The sequence below is a fragment of the Neodiprion lecontei genome, chromosome 5 (assembly GCF_021901455.1).
Source record: "Neodiprion lecontei isolate iyNeoLeco1 chromosome 5, iyNeoLeco1.1, whole genome shotgun sequence".
NCBI lineage: Eukaryota > Metazoa > Arthropoda > Insecta > Hymenoptera > Diprionidae > Neodiprion > Neodiprion lecontei.
This window is the reverse complement of record NC_060264.1, coordinates 7295174-7315748: the sequence shown is the minus strand read 5'-3', so window position 1 is coordinate 7315748 and position 20575 is coordinate 7295174. Positions and strand designations below refer to the sequence as shown.

General features: G+C 47.4%; 1 protein-coding gene across 1 annotated transcript in view; it reads right to left on the bottom strand.

Moving 5' to 3' along the window:
• Nucleotides 1–20575, bottom strand: part of LOC107222149 (protein cortex) — a 238171-nt gene that overhangs the window by 78233 nt on the left and 139363 nt on the right. The window contains exon 11 of the mRNA XM_046741166.1: nt 17320–17510. Coding sequence (XP_046597122.1) covers nt 17440–17510 — 71 coding nt within the window. The 3' untranslated portion in view covers nt 17320–17439. The remainder of the gene's footprint in view (nt 1–17319; nt 17511–20575) is intronic.

Sequence of the window (20575 nt, the reverse complement as noted above, 5' to 3'; positions counted from 1 at the left end):
TGTAGATCACTAATCTTCCCAAACAAGTTCACCGTCTCGCTTCGCGTGCTCATACTGCGAATGAATTCTACACGCCGGTTGATTTGCTCAAGATTTTCAGCCCAATAACTGGTAGCAAAAAATCTGAAGACCAGAGGCGATCATCCATCGTCTCTGCAACCCGACTGTTCTCTCTATCCATAGCTGTGCACGTCCAAGTTTGAATGAATAATGCGAAGAGTGAGACAAAAGAAAGTAGAAATGTTTTTCCGTCGTAATTCGATGCAGTGTCGAGTGCCGCGTCACCGGTTGACATATTATTCCCCGCCTCCCGTGTATACGTACCGTCATCCCGAAGACACGTAAGAGACCTGGTCTGATCCTGGCGCAAAGGTACAAGAGTCGCGTTGGTTATGGGCCGGGCAGAAAGCTCGGCTAAATTACCATACACTCGAGTCATCCCGCGAAGCAAAGGCAATCGCATCGCTGTTCGAAGACCGATCGAATCCCGGCTTGTTCCACGATACCGAAGAAATATTATACCTTTGCGCAAGGAGTTACAATCCCGCAAGGGCTTATCGGTTTTACGAATATTCGTTTCCAGGCGTGCTGCGGCTTTTCTGGGTCCTGATCCAACAGGAGTAGATAAATCGTATTTCGTCAAGGACGATGAAAATCACAGAGATCAAAGAGAGTATAGATCTAGCATGACGAAACGGATCAAGAAACCTCTTTTCATAGTCCATATCGAAATTGTCACATCAGCTCAAGGACTTTTGTAAGTTTTGACATTTTCTACGTTAGATTATTGTACACGAATATTTCCTCGAACGATTTCCTCAGGTTTTGCAACGCGCTTGTGAATATATATCGGAGCGCGTTAAATCGGCGGCATTATACCCGATGCACATTTTACCGGTTACTTATCTCGTTGTCTCCTAGATTATACCTCCGGTGGTAAAAGGTCGTAATATTTCAATTGAGCGTTGCGAGACAGCTCGTTATGCGAGGCTGCTGATTGGAATATTAATTATACACTTTGACTTTCTATAAGCCATGAAGGAGATATGGTTACTGCTAAAAATTCGGCTCTATGGATAATAACTGTCCGAGGTATTATGCGGAATGCGATAACTCCGGACAGTGGGTGTTGAACCCGATCGGCCGATGTTTATTGCCCTCAAAACTCAGCTCTGCTCAGGGATATATTACGAGCCTGCGGTAGCCAGACGGAGTCATACTCGCCACTCAGACCTCTGCTAGTTATGGTCGGAGATAAGGACTCTGTCAGATTCATTCCTTCATACAAAACGTGTAGGTGCGCTCCAGCGCTCGTTCGTTAGTCGAACGAATCACCTCGAGCTGCTTCGACCATTCGCCTCGCACCAGCGTACACGGCTTTCGATTTCAGACGGAGTGTTGATGTTTGAACATCTTTAATCAGGATCAGAAGCAAAAGAAGCGAGTCGAGGCAAATTTCATTAGACGGTGAAAAACTTTCGGCCATTGGAAGTATGATCAATTCGATAGGTACTAAAGTAATATTCATTAATTGTAGTAGGTCAAGATTACTTCAACATAATATTCATTAATGCCTCAACCTTCTCGCTAACTTGTTTTCTACTCGAAACAAAATGCGAGTTCGATTCTATACGAATTATGTGACAATGACTTTAGATCTCTCTCACATTGGCTGCATCGTCGGTCACTGTCAAAAAATTCGTATAGAATCGAACTCGCATTTTGTTTCAGATCGAAAAAAAGTTAGACGTAAGATTAGGCCACTAATGAATATTATTGTACCTCGTTTTGACTCGGCCTCAATTATTATAATTTCACGTCTGATTATCAAGTCTCGAATTCCGTCACTCGTGCCGGAAGGATGATCGCTGTTATGTACCGAGGTTATCTAGTAATTTTCTACACAAAGTTCGTCGAGGACAAGCGCCGAGATCGTCTTGGCGCAACGATTATCCATGCCTTACTTATTCGAGGTGTTCCGGTCATGCCCTTCTCTCAATCGAATGGACATCCCGAGAGCGGGACAGGAAGATGGACATAAATAAGCAAACCAAAGTGAAAAGAAGAAGGTAAAAATAAATATCCTACCGTAGGAATTTTATACGCTTGATAGCCGCGTAGCACGGCAAGAATGTTTTTACCGGCAAGTATGCCACCCTTGACACTTTACTTCCCGGACAATAGTTCTGTTCTAACTGGACTCGAGTCGCCGCTGCACCAGGGTAACAGAGTTCTACACTAAACACTGTTGTTAAGCTATTCGTACCTATAAAAAGACCGAGATGATGGCAAGATTCAAGTCCCTCGATCAAACAGACTATCTCAGAGGTCCGATGGCAGCGAACTTTTGTATTTTCTCGCATCAAAGGCGCGTCTGTTCATCTTGAACACCGATCGACGTGACTACCGTGTTTCATTCTTCATTTTGTAAAAATGCCTAACAAGTACGACTAATGCTAATGTTTCCTGATGATTTCTTATTCTTGCGGAGAAGTTACGTCATCTCGATTTTGCTTCGGTCAAAGCGTTTGGTACGCAAAATTTAAAAGAAATGATTTAAACTCTAAGACATAACGGGTTTGAATAAAAATTTCTTTTGAAAACTATAATGCCGTAAGAACCGCGTGACGCTGATGAATTTCAGCATCGATTCTTTACATACTTCGATGCCCATTCCGTTATACCTTTTCTCAGTTTTCTGATACGAAGATATATCAAATAAACCAGAGCATTATGGATTTTACACATGTTTACACTCAGAGTGTATAATTCGAGTTTGTAGCTTACTTTTTTCTTCAATATACTTGACGCAAGTCTACCGACGATGAGTCTCGTGATGCGAGCGGATACAGAATCGCGAGAGCATTCTCCGTGTGTCCAGTCCATGCAACGAGGCGTAAGCTCCTTACCGGCTAATTGTAAATCTCGGAAGACAGTTGGTCGGTGCGCATGCAGAGTTGATTTCAGTCGAGTCAGAGAAGCGTAACTTACAGGTTGAATAAACGCAATCAGAAATTCACAGCAGCTGCTGTTCCCGTTGGTACAGCTAGAGTGATATGTACCCACACGGGCACTGCACACGCATTCGTGTATATCACCGAGCAGACTGCCCTTCGGAGGATACAGTGACTCTCAGTTTATTGATTGTCCCTCCAAACCGGCCAAGATTCGCAGTCCGGTAGTCAACGATTTAGGGAAAGCAGGAAAATGGAACAAGGTGAAGAGAGTCGCGAACGTCATTCCCGTGGATAAACGAATTCCCATGATGAGAGTCAAGCGGATGTACGTTACACGAGGAGATTGACTTTGTTTAACTCCGTGGGGTGGATGAAAAAAAAAAAACAACAATGCGAAAAGATTGCATTCCTTTGTGGGAGGATAAGAAGTGACTCGAGTCGAAACCCGGAAGAGTCTTGAAAGTCATTCAATTTGTCACTCAGCGGTGCAAAACTCTAATGGAAACTAAATCCATTCGTACACCCTTCAAGTCAGCCAGAGGTATGTCAGCCTGTGGTAGTCTGCGTACCTCGGAGACCAGGTATTAATTATAATCCGTAGACATTTGTAATTACAAATGCTAGCCACTGCACAGCGCCCGGCGTTCCTGCGGAGAAATCTCTGCGTTCTGTGCCCCGCATCAGCCGGTACCAGACGAGTGACTTTGAGACTTCAAGACCTCGGTGTGCGTAGGCTCCGCTCTGTGAGGAATTGCGTGTAATTGGAGGGCGAGTTCGCCATATATCTCATGCTCCGTTGCGTCCTCCGCGACGTGCTTTCCGTTCATCTGGTCGGCTCTCCGCGCCACCAGAGGATAATACCCCCATAGACAGCCCCCCGGGCTTTTGCTATTTGCGGACTAATAAGCTCCGCGTTACACCGGGAGATGAAACCCTGCAGTCCTATGCCTGACGTCGAATGCCGATCAACCGGGGCGGGACTCTGACATCATTGCTGCAGGTTCGGTTGGGTGTAAAATGGTCGTACCAATTCTTCTGAAAATGGTATAATGAAGAATCGGGGCGCGGTCGGTCAGCGTCTGAAGGCAATATCTCGTTGGTCAAAGTCGCGGTTGTATAAGAATGGGAAGATAAGCGAGGTGTTTCCTCCTGTGTGGATGAGAGCCGAGACCGGAGTAACGGAGAGCAAAAGAATCGTGTATGATTTCTTAACCCGGGTCTGCTTCAGTACCTACTCACTGCTCGGGATTCATATCCCATAGAATGGACCGCGGACATCAGTCAGTCTCGTACGCCTACGCGTGCGAGGTTGGATCGTACGGAAGGAGGCTGAAGGCTGAACGCTGGAGGCTGGCCGAGCTGTCCGGACCTCGAGACCTGGAGCATAACCAGAAACCCAAAGAAACGAGCCTGCCGACGGTTACTTGGATTACACAGCGTATGTTCATCCGGCACAATGCACCGGCAGCTATCAGATCCGGATGGAAATTTTTCGCCTTTCGTTTGTATCCCGCAGCGTCCGCAGTTCCACCGGCTCAATCGGAATTCACGAGTATACGCGGCTCGATTCGCGGTTTGGCATTGGCTCGGAATTCCAAGTTTTAGAAGCCAGCTATTTTCCAGATGAAGGCTTTGACCTTTTGATCATGGTGAAAGACGGATGAACTTTGATCCTGACAATTCATCAATGCGTGGTGAGAATTCGATTAAACCGAGGATTACAGGTGTCTAGGTACGACGAGGTCGTGTAAGGTAAAGGGGTAACGGTGTGTGCAGACTGGACAAGGATGAAATAAGACCGTTGGATAATGTGAAAAATGGACCGAGGCCTCGATAAGTCGCGGCGAGATGGACGAAGAGTTTTGAAACTCGTTAGCCCCCGGACCGCAGCCCTCGTTAGTAAGCTTAACGACCCTAATGACGCAATTAGCGAAGAATTTGAGTCGGATAAAACGAAATGTGTTTTTCAGCAGGATGCACGCTTCCTCATTCCTTATTCGATCCTAGAATCGTTCCTTACTCGACGTACGGTCCGCGACCGGGGCAACCCTCCGTGTTTCTGCATTCTGTCTTGCCCGCGCGCTCGCATGCGAATCGAACATTACCGACCTGCTATTAATTGCCTTTGTGCACCATTCGCTCCGACACCTGCGATTCCACCGAGAGAATCCGCTGCTTTATCCCCACCCGACTTTATCCCGCAACCGCAAATTGCGATTGTATTGCACCTTCCGGTAGGTGCACGTATCCATCTTACTTTTCCTCACCCGTGCCCGACTCTCTCTCTCTCTCTCTCTCTCTCAATCTCTATGTATATCTCTATATATATACCTGTATTTTTGTTAGGACCGAATGAGTTCTTCACTACAATCACCGACTAGGATTTTCTCGCACTCGCAACGAACGCTCCGCAATTTTGGAATCTTGGCAGTGCCAGAAGCGACAGTATGTGGTTTAATTATGCTCGGAGCTGGAAGGCGCGGCTTCCCTTAGCGTGGTGGTAGGCAAGTATTCGTTGCTCATGCCTCGCCACGAGTCGGAACACCTTGCTCTGCCCGTTACGTATCGAATCTCCGGCTCTCTAACGGATGTTGGCTATCCTCGCAGCATCTGATCGCCGCGAGCACTTGAGAGCCGGTGAATAAGTAAGATTTTAGCGAAAAGCCTGCGCTGCAGTTGGGAATTCGACTTGAACCGTGCGGTCGCTGTATTACGATGGAAGATTGTTTAAGCTCATGCGAGATTCTTTTCTCGCAGGTAATTCCTGGGCATTTGAAAATGGCAAGGTTGAAACGTCAACTTCCGGTTGTGATACGGCAACCTTGCCTGTGCTCAAGCTCGTGCGTATGGAGCTGGGCGAAACTGTGTGGGCATCGATGATATCTACATTATATACAGAACGCGCTCGCATGTTTAATGCATAAAAGTCGGCACCGCGAACCGATACAGGCTCGATAGAACGGAAACAGGTCCGATACATCATGACCTAGGTTGAACCACGAGTGGCACAGCAAAATTGTTTGTGTATTTGTTTACCCTGTTTTACCGTAACGCCGGCGTTTTTCACTTTTCTCAAACACCGCGTCTCCGCGTTATATCGCACATGTAATCCCTACACGCGTCGATCTCGATATTGCAGAATCGAGCGTGCCATTCGGCCAGGCTTTGCAGGTGATGGGGATTTTTCCGACGGGGAATTAGATGCTGGGGAAAAAAAATGACGGACGAGGAAGCGGAGAAGGATCGCCGGAGAACCGAGCTCCAGAGGTATAAGGTCGTGCAGGGTTCGTGCGAGGGTGTTCGGATCGTGTCAACGATAGGGTGAATTTACGGCAGTCACCTCTCGAATCCATTTGTTCCATCTGCATCTGCTTAGCACGCTAATGTTGAGGCCGCGCTCGAGTTGGTCCCTGATTTTATTTCAAGTTCGTTTTCAACGTTTCCTTTTTCGCTCGTCGCACGTAGGTCGCGAGTCGCGCTGACGATGAATTAAAAATCAAAGAAGCCCCGCACGAGGAGAGCAAGAAAACCCCGCCAGGCAAGAAGTGCGGCGATTTTCGCGTACCGTTTTTGCCCCGATGCAATGGTACGCCGGTCGGTCGGAACGGCGCTCGTGAAACCGCGCAAGCGAACGGCGGCGGTGGCTCAACGTGGAAGGCTTTTCTATTTGTTGTTATACGGGCCCAGAGTGAGCCGGCGAACGCGAGTTGATTTACGGTGGTTGCCCCGAGGTGGTGAGCGCGAAGAGAACCACGCACGGTCTTGTTATCGGCGAACGCGTCCTCGCAACTTTATTAGCGCACCGGTGCCTGCCCGGTACTGCGAGCCCCGTTGATGGAGCACTTCCTACGATCCTCGGCCTACGGAAATAAGGCAGGCGACGCGACGTATTCTCGTCGCGAAACGCCACCGAGCCTCTTTCCAGATTGCTACCTTCGCCTTCGGTGTTTCTGCCCGGACCGTCCGATTCCACACCGTCGAAGAAGACTCTCCGCAACCAACACACCTGGAGAATATCTCCGTGGTGAAAGAAAGAGAGGGAGAGAGAGAGAGAGAGAGAGAGAGAGACCAAAGGACGTGCTCACTGGCCTGCCACGCTGTTAACATTCAATGTGACCACTGACCGAGGTGAGAAGATAACTTAAGGACGATGTATTATAGTGTCCGAGAGTACCTGCGTCGAAGGGCCACCATTCAACGTTGCCGGTAAGCTGCTTGCTCGATTCCCTATTTTGTTCTCTCTTTTCTCTTATACCAACCATTCTTGCCTTTTCCGCGCCTGCGCAATATTTCGGATCACCGACTATTTTGCTAGTGCAATCGTTGCGAATTATTGCGCGATTCTCAACTCAAGTGCAGAGCGACGAGTAACGAAGGCGTGTTTAACGCCTCTTTCTTATCGCTCTCCGACCCTTTCCTCTTCTCCTTTCATCCGACTTGTATTTTCCTACCTACCTGCACCGATGTCTTCGGCACTCGCGCAGCACGATACACTGCAGACATCGGAGCTCTTTTCGCGGTTCTTGTATTGGACTTATCTCTTAAGGATTATACACCCCAAGTACATACTTATCGTTGAGAGGAACGAAGGCGAGTTATGGCTCATTCCGGATAAATTTTGTGTTTGTTCGCGCCTTCGCGACAAAGCCCGTGTTCAACATGATAATGGTATACAAAACGTCTGAGAATAATCTTAACGAAGGTATAGAAAATGGTGAAAATGATGCGACAAAAACGTACAAAAAGGAGATGCGACGATACTTTTAAAATTCCGTCGACTATTTTATGTTGTACAATGTTTTCGTTTGATTTTCTATGAGGAAAAGTGTCATCATGGGTGATAAATTTTACAATGAACTTGTACCTAGCCACGTTTTTTTTTTTTTTTTTCATCAATCGTGGCCTCGGAAAGGAAAACTGACGAGCCTGAATATCTTTTGCCAAGATAGTGCATGTCTGACTTTCCGAGCGCACGTCGCGTGCTGCGAACGTCAGCACCGCAGAGTCAAGTTATCCGCGTTATGAGGCTAAGCCTCATTGCGTAGGTATTTATTATAATAATCTAACGCTACCCCGAGGGTTTGCAATTCCATTAAAGCAACAGGATTCAGCACGCATGCGATCGGGCAATAATTTACGTCGGGCTCGCCATTCACGAGTACGTGTATATGCAAAATCGAAAAAGTCGAATAAACCGAAAAGAATAATGAAACTGTCGCTAAACAAGCGAGCTAACTGCAGTGGGCTGTCCAAACACGCACGTTCAGCATTCTCGTTTCACCATAAAACCCTTCTCCACTGCCGCGGATCAAACAGACGCTGAATTTCTCATTGCCGTATCCACCGCATTGCATCGGGTGCATGGAAACATGATCGCAATCCGGGCTGTTCTGTGTATTCAACAATTGCTTACACCAGGTATGCAAATTGCTTTACGTTTGATCACCGTGGAATCATGTTTCGAGGATATTGCATTGTTCGTGTTAAAAATTAAACCAGCTCAGGCTTATCGCTTAGCAGGATTTCCGGCGGTTCAACAACACCAAAGTTGCGCGTTGAATTAGAATATCGGCAATGAAAACATTTCTTTTATACACGCAGCGCTAATCCAATGATTTTAGACAACTTTTCACCTCACGAATTAATCCAGTTGCCACATTTAATCGATATCAACGGCTTCTCGGACACTTTACCATGTCGCATTGCTTCAGTTTGTACGAAAATTATAGTTTATGTCGATGTCAAGGACTTCTCGAGCACTTTGCCACGTTCCGCTGCTGGAGTCCGTGTTGAAATTGAGGTTTTGATTTGCCCTTCTCCTCCTCCTTCACCCATCTATCAATCCATCCGTCCATCCCCTCGCTCCCAGCTCCAGGACCCAGAGCGCTGACGCGTCACGAAGACGGGCACACGCAGACAGTGGGCCTTACGAATAGAGGCCGGCGCACGCAGGGCCCTTTCACGTGGGGGGCACATCTGTGCCGACAGCGTACGACGCCGTGTTCGCAGACCCCGCCCGTCGCGAGGCGGTCGGTCACGACTCCGGCCAACCTGATAGCTGCCGTTAGGCACCATAGAGTCTTCAGTGGGAAAACTATTGGCCCGGATTTTCCCCGGCGAGCCCAGAGGCCCCGGGACAACGCGAGGCCGACCCGAGACCAGGTGGCAAACGACCAGATATTATTTAGAAGCGACTACTACGGGGTCAGGTTCTTGCCCCTGTGTGGCGTTGGCCTGGCCGTGTCCTGCAGCGAGCCAGTCCGCACTTTTCAGCTGCAGAGGCGGCCCTTCGTTCGGCGCGGATTTCTTTTCGGCAAAAGTGGCGGGGTCGCGACCTCTCGACGGAAGGCTTCGAGCCTCCCGTTCCGCGTCCACCTCCGTTATTCCATCTCCATTGATCGCCTTGCGAGCTATTAACAATGAAAGCTCTTCATCAGCCGGTCACTATACCGCCTAAAAGAGGACTAATTATTGTAATTAAGGCCCGTCAAGCGGTCCGGCCTCTCTAAGGTCACGCGGTGGGCGCAGCGCCAATAGATAGACTTCTGTCTGGCAAGTCGTACCATCGGATGATCCGCCCTTGGCATTTTGCCGTCCCGACAAACCGGGCTCCTGATCCTTCGGATAAGAGGATACCTCGGGTTACACTGATCACGAGCTCGAAACGCTTCGATTCGATAATTCGAGATCTAGCGTCGAGGCGAGGAGGATTGATCGAGTGTTTACTCCACTGCCATTCTGGATTGCAAGCGTAGGATTTTTCGAGAGTATGGATCGTGTGAAGACGATCAGTTTTCTCCGTCTCTATTTTTTTTTTCTTTCTTTCGTTTTTTATTTACAGACAGACCCGGGTGGCGATGACTTTTCATAACCTGATCGTAAGAACCTTTCAAACTGTCATGTGACAAGTCTCGGCGAAAAATTATAACAAGAATTATTATGTCTCTGCTTTACTTTCTGGAGTTTTTCATTGGCGATCTAAATTTGGACGATCAGATAGTCAGGGACGCCGGGGAAACCGAGTTCGTCGTCAGGATAGATGTCATCGATTTTCCGACCTTCCAGATAACTCGTCAGAATTTGTCCTGCGCCGAAGTACCGCCTTCCGTCGAGGGCAATCGTCACCTAGACTTCGGGGCTGGCCAAGCATGCCACTTCACTTCACCACCTCAAAAATTAATCCAGAAAATTCTGAGACACCCGCTTTCGATAAAGATACTCCGTCAGGGTGACTCGATTCCGACCTGTCTCGCGGAATTTCCCTTATCCGGCTGCCTCTGTGACCAGGTGAAGAAAATCTCGAAGATCCTTGTGTAAAGATGCGTATTAATTAGCGGCCTCTCTCGTGAAATGATACGTTAAGCAAGTGTCACAGAATCCAACCTCACGTTACGTAGAAATTAAAAGATTAGGTAACAAGAATATGTTCCAAAGAAAGAAGTGACTTGAAACTTTCTACATTTAACAGGTATTTTTATAATGGCAAATACGTTTCCGATGTGTATTATACTCTGCTTGAAGAGCCTTCCGTAAATATGCAGTTTGCTGTGTCATTTAAAGACACAATACGACGATCGAAAGAGTTTTGAATGCTACTTATTTCCTGGCTACGTTTAAAAGTGTTCAGAAATATTCTTACAGATGTGGGTTGAGTAGAAGAACCGTCTGAATTTGCCACGCGCAGTTTCTCTCTCTTTCTTGCGTTCCACTCTGTTCCAGGCGAAGGCTTTGGCGGAAGATTCTTTCGTCTCAAGTCCCTACGTCTTCTGTGGTTCGATCAGGCTGGTAGACCTGGGTGGAAATCGAGCTGGCAGCATAAGCATCGCCCTGCGAATAACCTGCCAGGGCAGATACGTCCTTACCAGCTACATCCTCGAGGATGGATGCTTCGTGTTCAAGAACAGTGGCGTAGGTGCTGAGTTCAAGGTGAAAGAAATTGGCCAGGATCGATACCAAGTCGAAGGGGGAAAGGAGAGCGGTGAAAACTTCCTCCCATGGGAAAACCTGATGCTCGAGGTCGCCGGGATCTCCCCTGGAGCCGGCCGTCTCGCTCTGGGTAAACCGGTGCTCAAACCACCCCGAGCACCTCTGACTCCAGCCGATTCAGCCCCGGTCCAGGAGAAATTGACGACAAAGAAGGAGAATAAAGGAAAGAAGAAAGGAAAGGAGAAAAAATAAAGGACGGCCCAAACTGCGCGATTCGAACTCTCGTCATCGGCCACCTTGTCCTACTGATCACTCTCTCTATCTCTCTATCTGCTCTCTCCTCTCCCCCGCTCTCTCTCCCTCTCTCTCTCTCTCTCTCTGTCCATCCTCTCCGGCACTCTCCTCGTTCCGCTCGCGAGACCGAGGTCGTGTCCTACGAAGACAAATCTCCGGGGTTGGCGAACAGGTTTACGCGTTTACGTAAACCCGACGCGATTCCTGCAGACCCCCTGATCCTCACCCCTCTCCCTCAGGGTCCCCGGTTCTTACGGAGCGCTGCGTCGTGTTCGACGTGCTTTCCAACTCCTCGTACGTCTTCGCCTGAATCAATTCCCTGTAAATCATAATAAACAGGGCCCACCGGTAAGCGCGGACCACAACGTTGTTTTTCTTTTCTTCCTCTTTTATTCCTCCTTTCGTAGTTACTTTACCCCGGCCATCATTTCCGTTGCGTGAGAACACGGATGTACTCTGAGCGTCGCCACACCTTCGGACCGATTACTCAACACGGTTGCAGGATAGTGGAAGAGGCCCTATTGGCTAATTATCATACGATGTGAGGAGGTAAAAATCCATTGCATACCGCGCAGCTTTTACTCATCGTAAAAGTTTAACATTTCGCAAACAACAGCAGATGTTGCGGTAGCCGTATTAGGTTCACGAGCTATTTACCATGGGTTTATTATACTTGTAGACCGGCAACACTTAACTGCAGAAATTTTATTTTTCCAACAGTAATTACAACGCCGGTGCAAAAATCATCCTGTATTTCATTGAGGTTGTGCCACCCGGTGTTTCACGAGAACGCAATTGTATATTAACCGACTTTACGCTGCTGTACGAAATAACTTCCGATACAAGTGCGAATGGAAGACACGCGCATACTTGGCTATGCACGAGTGGTTAATATTTAAACACAGGGATCAGATATTATTACTCGGGAACGTAGCTGCGTACCTACGCCAACGATGCAAAACCCATTACCGTTTTTAGCCGAACGATTAAAATAATGAACGAGAAAGGACGGATGCTTCCGGAGTGAAAACGAAGGCTAAGAAGAACACCATCACCGTCTTCTCATCAAACGATGCGGACAACTCTTAAGGTAAGAACAAACTTTCAGAATCCACTTATATTTAGTGCGTGGCGACGTTGGAATTATACTTCTCACCGTTTTTGTAACATCCTACGTTTACGATTTCACAAAATTCAATCCACCGCGTCCAAATATAATAACCCTGTAAAAACCCGCCAAGATGCATGTTTCCCGTCCGCCTCCTAACGACGTCAAGTTCTCGATAAATATCACGATTTCACGAATCGTTTCACGCAATTCACATGTCGTTCCTCAACCCGATACGTATGCTTCGTGTAACATCAACTCGACGCCGTTCACGAATGTGCATCGAGGATGATGTGTCGGTATACGCAAACATGCAGGCTTGCTCGCGTGCTCGCGGATCGTAAGATTTCCGGACGCGAGGTGGGGCTGGACCACGGGATGAATTTACGGCCTTGGTCTCCCACTTGCTGCCTCAGTTCCCCGGCCGGGAACAGTCGCACAATTTACCCGGGTGCTTGGGTGGATCTCTGACTGTGGTTGGACTTTCGTCAGGGTCAGGATCGGGACGTCGCAGGTAAGATACGTATGAAAGATTGTTTAAGATATGAGGAACGAGGCTGGTGGCGATGCGGCGCGTGTGAGTGGTCAGGCAGTAGAACGGTGAAAGAGGAACGACGTGGTAAAAACGATCGTAAACACCGGATCGCGGTGGTAGAAATCACGTATTGGAGATGACCGATTGTAACGGCTTGTTTTTAGATACTTACAGCGTTAGATTCCTTTGTCGTCCTGTAATAGCGGGTTGCGCGTGGCCTGGAAAAACTCTCGAGGAAAGTATCCGGCGCACGTATCCCGCACGAGCAATTATCTGCTTAGCCTTATAATATTACGTCTACGTTCGACGTTGTGAAAAAGCGTACTTCGCCACACAAACTTTACGACGCTGCCGTCGCGAAACTTCTTGGCAAACTTATATTTTATGAAATACCCGTTCACCGAGTACTAAATACACTATAAAGCCCGTGTCGATTATCAGTAAACTCTTAAATGCCTTCGCAAACTACGCTGAAAGTATTACATATCGGACGCTTGTCTTTCATAACCTTTGTCTACTACCCGATATTCTCGTTTACTCTTTCTCTCTCTCTCTCTGACTTCGTACACGGTGATAAAATATACTCGAGAATTCTCACCTTCGTTTGACGGAAGCGACAGCAACGTTCCTCGAATCGACGGGTTAACACCAGAGCTTTTCACATGTCCTTACACGCCAAGTTGGTAATTTTTCTATTAGATGAGGCACTCGCTCTTCAACGATGAATGTACCCTCGTCAAATTTTTTACTCGTTACACCTAAACGGGGTTCGATCACCGAAGCGATATAACGTAACTACCCATTCGGTTGGTTTTCATTCCATTCCAATGTCGGTTTAGAAATACCGAAGAAGGAGCCACTGCCCTGGTACTTAATTAATGTGTTTTACAGGCAACCCTGTATTAGCGAACGATCACCTGGCCTGGCGGAGTGACCGCGGCTGGTGATTCCTCGGGAAGATATTGACCCGGTGAATAGTGCGATAAATAAGCTTCATTAGAAATAATCAGGGGGTAGGTACGCCACAATGCTATCTAAATGACCCCTTCAATTCATTACGGACACTTCCTCGTCTCGATTCAATCAGCTGACCGCAAGAATGAAATCGCGTTCATTCGACTCTGCGCAGCCGAGCGAGCGAAATACGGAGCTTAGATTATCGCGGGCGAACGCAGCAGCGGCCGTTTTTCCCGCAGGACTCTCGGACGATAAAGAGAATCGCGAATGCATCCAGAGATATTAATTGCCTCCTTCGTCTCTCCGCAGACTCGTTGAATTTATCACTTTCGTTCGATAAGCCGATCCTGCAAGCTTTGACGCTGCTGCAGATATAGTTATGTATAACATTAATAATTTCATACCGCGTTCATTTGCAAACAATCAATTACCGCGGCTTCCAGGGTAGTCCGACGATCTGCCAATCGATGAACCGATCGCTCCGAACCGCTTGTCAATTCAGTGATGAATGGAGGACGTCAGTGACTTAGAACTGTAAAGAGCTGCCAATCTTCCTCCTCTCCTTCGTCCTTCGCATTCACCTCACTTAAAGATACGTTTATGCATCACCTTTGACTGTTCGGTTTTAGCTAAGTGCACCGGCATTCACACACACACACACACGCACACACACTCACACCATCATACAATGAGGTCCGTCAACCCCGTGGACTAGGCGACTGATGTCGATGATCGGTATTAAGTTATGCCTCTACCGTAAAGATATTTGTTTCAATCACAAATTCCGTCGATTTATTTATTTTCCAATCGCGGCACGTATCGCTCTGTGTCAGCCAGACGTATTGAATTATTTTTGTTATTGTATTATACGGTGTTTGTCCGCAGTTACGGCCGGTTTACAGAAGCAAGAACGTATCGAATCATTAATAACAATATGGCAATGCCCACAACGATTTGAACATGCTTCCATTTAAATGATCCACCGGATGATCATTGCTCAATGCAACATCGATCAAACTAGTCTGTTATACGACTGACAATCTAATGACCCACCTAACGAGGATTCTTCGTACGAACGGTTCCCTTCCAATTGGACATAATATATTCCGCTTGTTCATTGCCAAGCCGAACCTCTCATGTTCGATGCCTTTGATCGACTCTAGAGTGACATCTTCATGGATAATTATTCCCCGAATCCCTCCAAGGATCACAATTTTCGAGATTCGCTTTACACCAATACCACCCTTCAACCGACAACTGTACATATTCACTCGCTACAGCCGTGGGCTTAGTAACCGAACTTATAAACGTCGAATTTTCATCGACGTACGCAATGTCCAAGGGCGCTGTGAACTCTTTCACAATGTAACACCGATCCTTCGTCATTGAGGCTGGATTGGTCCCGCACTGCTTCCGGCACCGTAAAATTTCTAATAGTGGATCCATTGTTGGCAGATCCACCATGCCGATAAATATTTCCATTCAATGACACACAGCTGAACCCGAAGCCTGTAAGCTCGAATTCAATTAATCGACTTGGTTATTAGTGAACCAGTCACCCGCGGTGATCCGACTGGGAATGATAAATCTGTTGTTTAATTAGTATCGCAATTAATGCGGGACTCTATGTGTACCTTGCCTTAGCCTGTGCGCTGGTCGACTTTGTACCTATGCATGCAGGTATTGCATACTCACTCCCTTCAGATAGCATCCGTGCCGGGGTCGCACGGCTTAAAAGTCACAACCGATGTTGTGCTCCGTGGTTCTGCGATAATGCACTCCTTCTACGGCATATAATAGTATGGCTATAATAACGATTTACTTGCGTAAAAATTCACGCCGCTTGAAATTAATTTCTTGGTTAACGAATCGGACGATTCTTCCCTCCACCGAGAACTGCCTCACTCCGCGTCTACGTCAGACCTCCAAATAAGAGCCCGAAATCAAAGTTCCGGTGTCGATTCATTTTCTCGTCAGCGGTTGTGACTTGGATGAAATTAAATCCGGGATCTGTGTTTTCAAATCACACGAAACATTAAAAAATCCTATAGAATTCCAATTAATCGTCGAAACCTTTGCGGATCCGATATCAACAAGTGGTACGCTTCTCGTTTGAAACAAAATTGCAGTATGGTTTACATCTGCATTCCAACAGCATTGCCGAACGAAAAGTAGCCTCATCGTGAAAAGCCCCGAAACGAAAGCTTCGGTATTGCGAAAAGGGTCTTGGACTCGCCGCGGTTGTTTCAGCTACGTATAACTCGGGGCAAGTGGACCGTCGGTGAGCACTATGGGTCGCCGGTTTGCGCTGGCGACTCGGTTGACGGTAGCTAATTAATGTCCTGTCGTTTTCCAGGTTCTTGCCTCGGTAACACCGCGTGGCGATCCTCGGAAGGAACGACCGGCAACAGAAGCTGAAGCAGGAGCAGAAGCAGCGTGCAAGTCGGCTGCACGGGCTCATGTAATAGAGCTGATTACGGACCAATTGATGGTCACCTTTCCTACGTTAATTGCAATTACGAAATTAGTAGGGCGTGTTGTGCACATGCGTACGCTGTCATTACCGTCTCCCGCCTCTGTTCGAGGCGACGCCGGGGGCCGCAAAGCCGCCTTACCCCGACTGATAAGAACCCAAGTGCGCCACTCAGGGTGGCTTAATGGCAGACTTAAGTGGGCACACAGGATACCGCCAATCCATGCGTCGGGTTGATTTTTAGTAGAAAAATGATTGGGTTCGTAAGCCAGTTCATGTGTGATACTGGCCATGAATAATTCATGTTTAGGTACTTGGCAAGGATGAGACAACGAACCTTGAGTGATCAGAAAAGCTTTAAACTGTACTGAAACTGCGGTACAAATTCAGTATAAAATTTGAACTCAAGATCCTGCATGAGATCGGAAGATGATTTGATCGGTATTCAGTTGAAGATTCTGTTTCTTAAAATTAGATTAAATTAAATATAATATGCTTCGACCAAACAACCCGTGCAGTTCAACGTACCAAATTAAGTTTATACGCCTGATTCATTATACACACTTTTTATCCCCATTCGACGGTGATTTTCTCAACAAAAAATCACCCCTGTCATTTTTCCGGTTTATAGAGAACTGGAGGTTGGAACCATTACGAATAGCTAGCTAATGGTGAGTGTGCGGAGGTGAACTCGGGCCGTGATTGGTGGTGCAGCCTAGAATTACGCTACTCATCGATGCATATAGGGAAATTACGAAGATCGCTCAGTGCCTGGAGGGTATGGAAGACTTTTCGCTTTCCTATGTGCCCAGGCGCCGTCGGCGTGGCTGCGAAACAGTGCATAAACCCAGCCGACGAGGAACTTTGAGAAATATATTTAGAACCCGCTAAGCATGAGATCGCGGAAAATGAGACCTTCCAGCGCTCCTCGATTTCTCGCTTCTTCACCGCGCGTCTCATGGTCCGATAATAATGGGACCACGCTCGGCTGGGTCCTGATTATTATCGGTCAAGATCAAGGCCGACTAGTTACCGCCGAGCTACCGTTAAATCAGATTCCGGTACCTACCTCCGTATCAGAACCGCCGAGCGACGATCCAATTTCCAGCCTTCCTTATCATTTAATTAAAGTCGCCTGCATTGCACCTCTCGGATCATCCGTCAGAACAATATTCACCGTTCAATCCGATTAGCTCCTTAATTCCCGCACGCTGTGCTCCGTCCCGGTGCCGTGTCTCCCAACAGCTCGCTGCCTCAAAGCTATGAAACAGAAAACAGATAATCAGAAATTCGGTTCCGCCATACGTTGTACAGACGCGATGTCCCGATCCCAATGAATATGCAGGCATGCCTCTCCCTGCTCGGTGATCGCAAATTGTAACAGATTTGAGCCAGATTGCATACTTCCGAACCATAAATCGAGATTTCGCACCGGATACGGATAGCGTCGAAGAATATGGAGGACTGGGACTTAGGCCCGAGCCGCACGGCTAGATGGTGGCTCCGCAGAGCGCGAGGGAATAGCAAAGCGAGCCGAGGCTAGCTTCACCGCGTGTTCACCGTTTACCATGATTTACTCGGATCTCCTGGCATCTCAAAGCGACCGCCTCTGCTCCACTTGGGGAAGGCTACACGTTAACCTGTGTGAAGCGTCCGCCATTTGCATTTCACATTGTTATACCTGAACGAATGGTTATCCTGTCAATGCGGGTAATATATCGATAAAACTGTTATTCCTTGACCGTATGAGCCATGCACGCGTAGCGTAGTCTCTCTTTCTCTCTCTCTCTCTCTCTCTCTCTCTCTCTCTCTCCGTGAGGCCGATACTCGAAGATTTCACCCGGGGGCTGATGGAGGCGTAATATCTTTTCTCTTCACTTCAATAGTTAGCAGATCGAAATTGCGCCGCGTCTTGTCTCTCACACCTCGATTTACACCGCCGCGTATGGTTTACGACACATCTAAATAACGATGAGAGAAAAATCCCACCGCCGCTGCCGCCGCGCTCGAGTATTGTACACGAGAGCAAAACTTATGTAACGAAGTAGAAGAGGAAGAGGAAGAGGAAGAGGAAGAGGATCGGGATGACGGTGCATGAATGGTGAAAAAAAGGAACGTCCTATACCTACCAGCTCAATCGCTCGGAGCACACGTAACGAGACTTTTCAACCATCGAGATCAGCCGGGGCATTCGTCACGGAAGTTTACATTCGGACGCGGTCGATATATACTCGAGCGGATATGTCGGGGATTTTATAGTTGTCCAAGAGGCATGCAATAATTCAGACGTAATGAGGGACAGCCTTGCGCGCGCCGAGCGCCATCGGCATCGCATCAATATGGCTCAGCAGCGTTTAGTGGCCCATTATCCTTCACCTTGTACCTTTTGCACGCCCTTCGCGATCGCGGGTGACCTGAAACGCAACGCGGCTTGGCGCCAACGGTACCGAGTCGCTGTTTTTTTTTTTTTTTTTTATCAATAATTCCCTCCTTTCTCAACTCATATTTCACTCCTCGAGGGCACTTAGCCGTTCCAATTCCTGCCTAGGCTCCCGGCTGCTCGTCACCGGTACCCGGTGCTCGAACCCGGACCCTACATACACGCCATATCCCTGCCCCCAACTCATTCTATTCTAATGTTTAACCCCATATCGGTAAAACCGCACCGGCAGACGTTATATCGCTGACCACTTATCCGCTCTTCGGTTTACCAAACAATCGTTTCAATTACCTCCGGTAAGATCTACGAGATAATTCTACCTCGTTTCATATTGAGGATGCATCCCGTGTACAGTCCGAAGTAAAATCTACCGATACGGGAAAACAAAAATCGTACTTAAATTGCCCGAAATTTATAGCTCGACTTAATTTTTATATCATATTTAATTCCATGTTGGAGAAAGATTTGTTTCAACCAACCTCAGTTTTTGTGCTTTTCATACCTTGTAGATATTTATTGATTCATGTTTTCATTAAACCGTATAAATATTTCCCTGTAGACATTTTACAGACTATGAAAAATTATTGAATCATACACCAAATTTTTTTATACAGGAGGCCACATCGGCGAATTTTCGCCAACTAAAACATCACCATTTGCCATAGTACGTAAATATCAGTAAAACGAGGTGATACTCCGTTTCGAAATACATTATCCGCGTGAGTAGCATGCTGGAGAAGAGAAGGAAGAAAATAGCGCGGATACCGACGCATCGGAAGCTGAGTCGACGCTTTCGTCCCGGGCGATATCGATCGCTCCTTTCGTCCAAATTAACTGCGCCCAAAGTGCTGGCCTCGGTTAATTGTAGTACGGAATGAGACAGGCATCCGTAATCGGCGCCTCGGCATTTTGATTGCATTCGTGAAATACCTCGGCAGGATAAAACGGCGAGAATAACGACGCGGGTGAATCGAACGGACGAATGCGAGCAGTGACCAACTTTTTCCGATCTGTGTTTTACGCCCGTTCGATGATGAATCGAAAGAGAGGAAGAAAATGCGTTTCCTTTTTGTTTCTCCGTTATTTTTGACATCGGTTGCATTAACAGGCACGACGTGTCCTGCGGCAGGATAAAAGATACGGCCCGCAGCGACAGTCTTAAATCATTGATTATGCATCTGGCCTACAGCTTTTGCAATACGCATGTTTTCCTCCGTTTTATCTTGTTTCATCGCCTCTCCGTGTCTCCCTCTCGCCTGCTTCTTTCTTCTTCCCTTCTTCCTCTTATTCTCTTCTATCTGTTTTTTACCATGCTATAGAATCACGCTATTGAGATGCCCGTGGTAACGGATCGCCCCATACACGCCTTGGATCTTTCCCTTGGGTCTTCGGTTTCTGCATGGCCTCGCTTACTGATTTTCTCATACCGGGAACACGCAACTGCGGAAGCTATCGATCCTGATAGTTTGTTAACACCTTGCTAAGCCTGACGTAACAAATCCCCCCTAGCGAATACTCAGAACCGATTCAACGATTAGAAGATCATTTTTTTCCCACTTCTACACACTTTTATTCAACAACCTCTGCAGGTTACTGTAAACGGAGTGGTATACCTAATCAGACGCAGTGATTGACGATATAAAGCCTGCATGAAAGTTGAGGGACTTATTTTTTCATGCTCTGAATAGCTTCAGAGTTCAGACAGAAAGCAGCGAGACTTGACAAGACGGAGAAACTTCCTCGACATCCTTTCGGGTGGCACTGTAGAGGCTGAAACATGGAGACGAGCGAGGGAACATGGACGAGAAATGAAACAAGCCGACTGAATATAGTTGAGAGACGATGAAATCCCTGTGCCTTGTAACAAAGACCGTTTGCAAGTGTC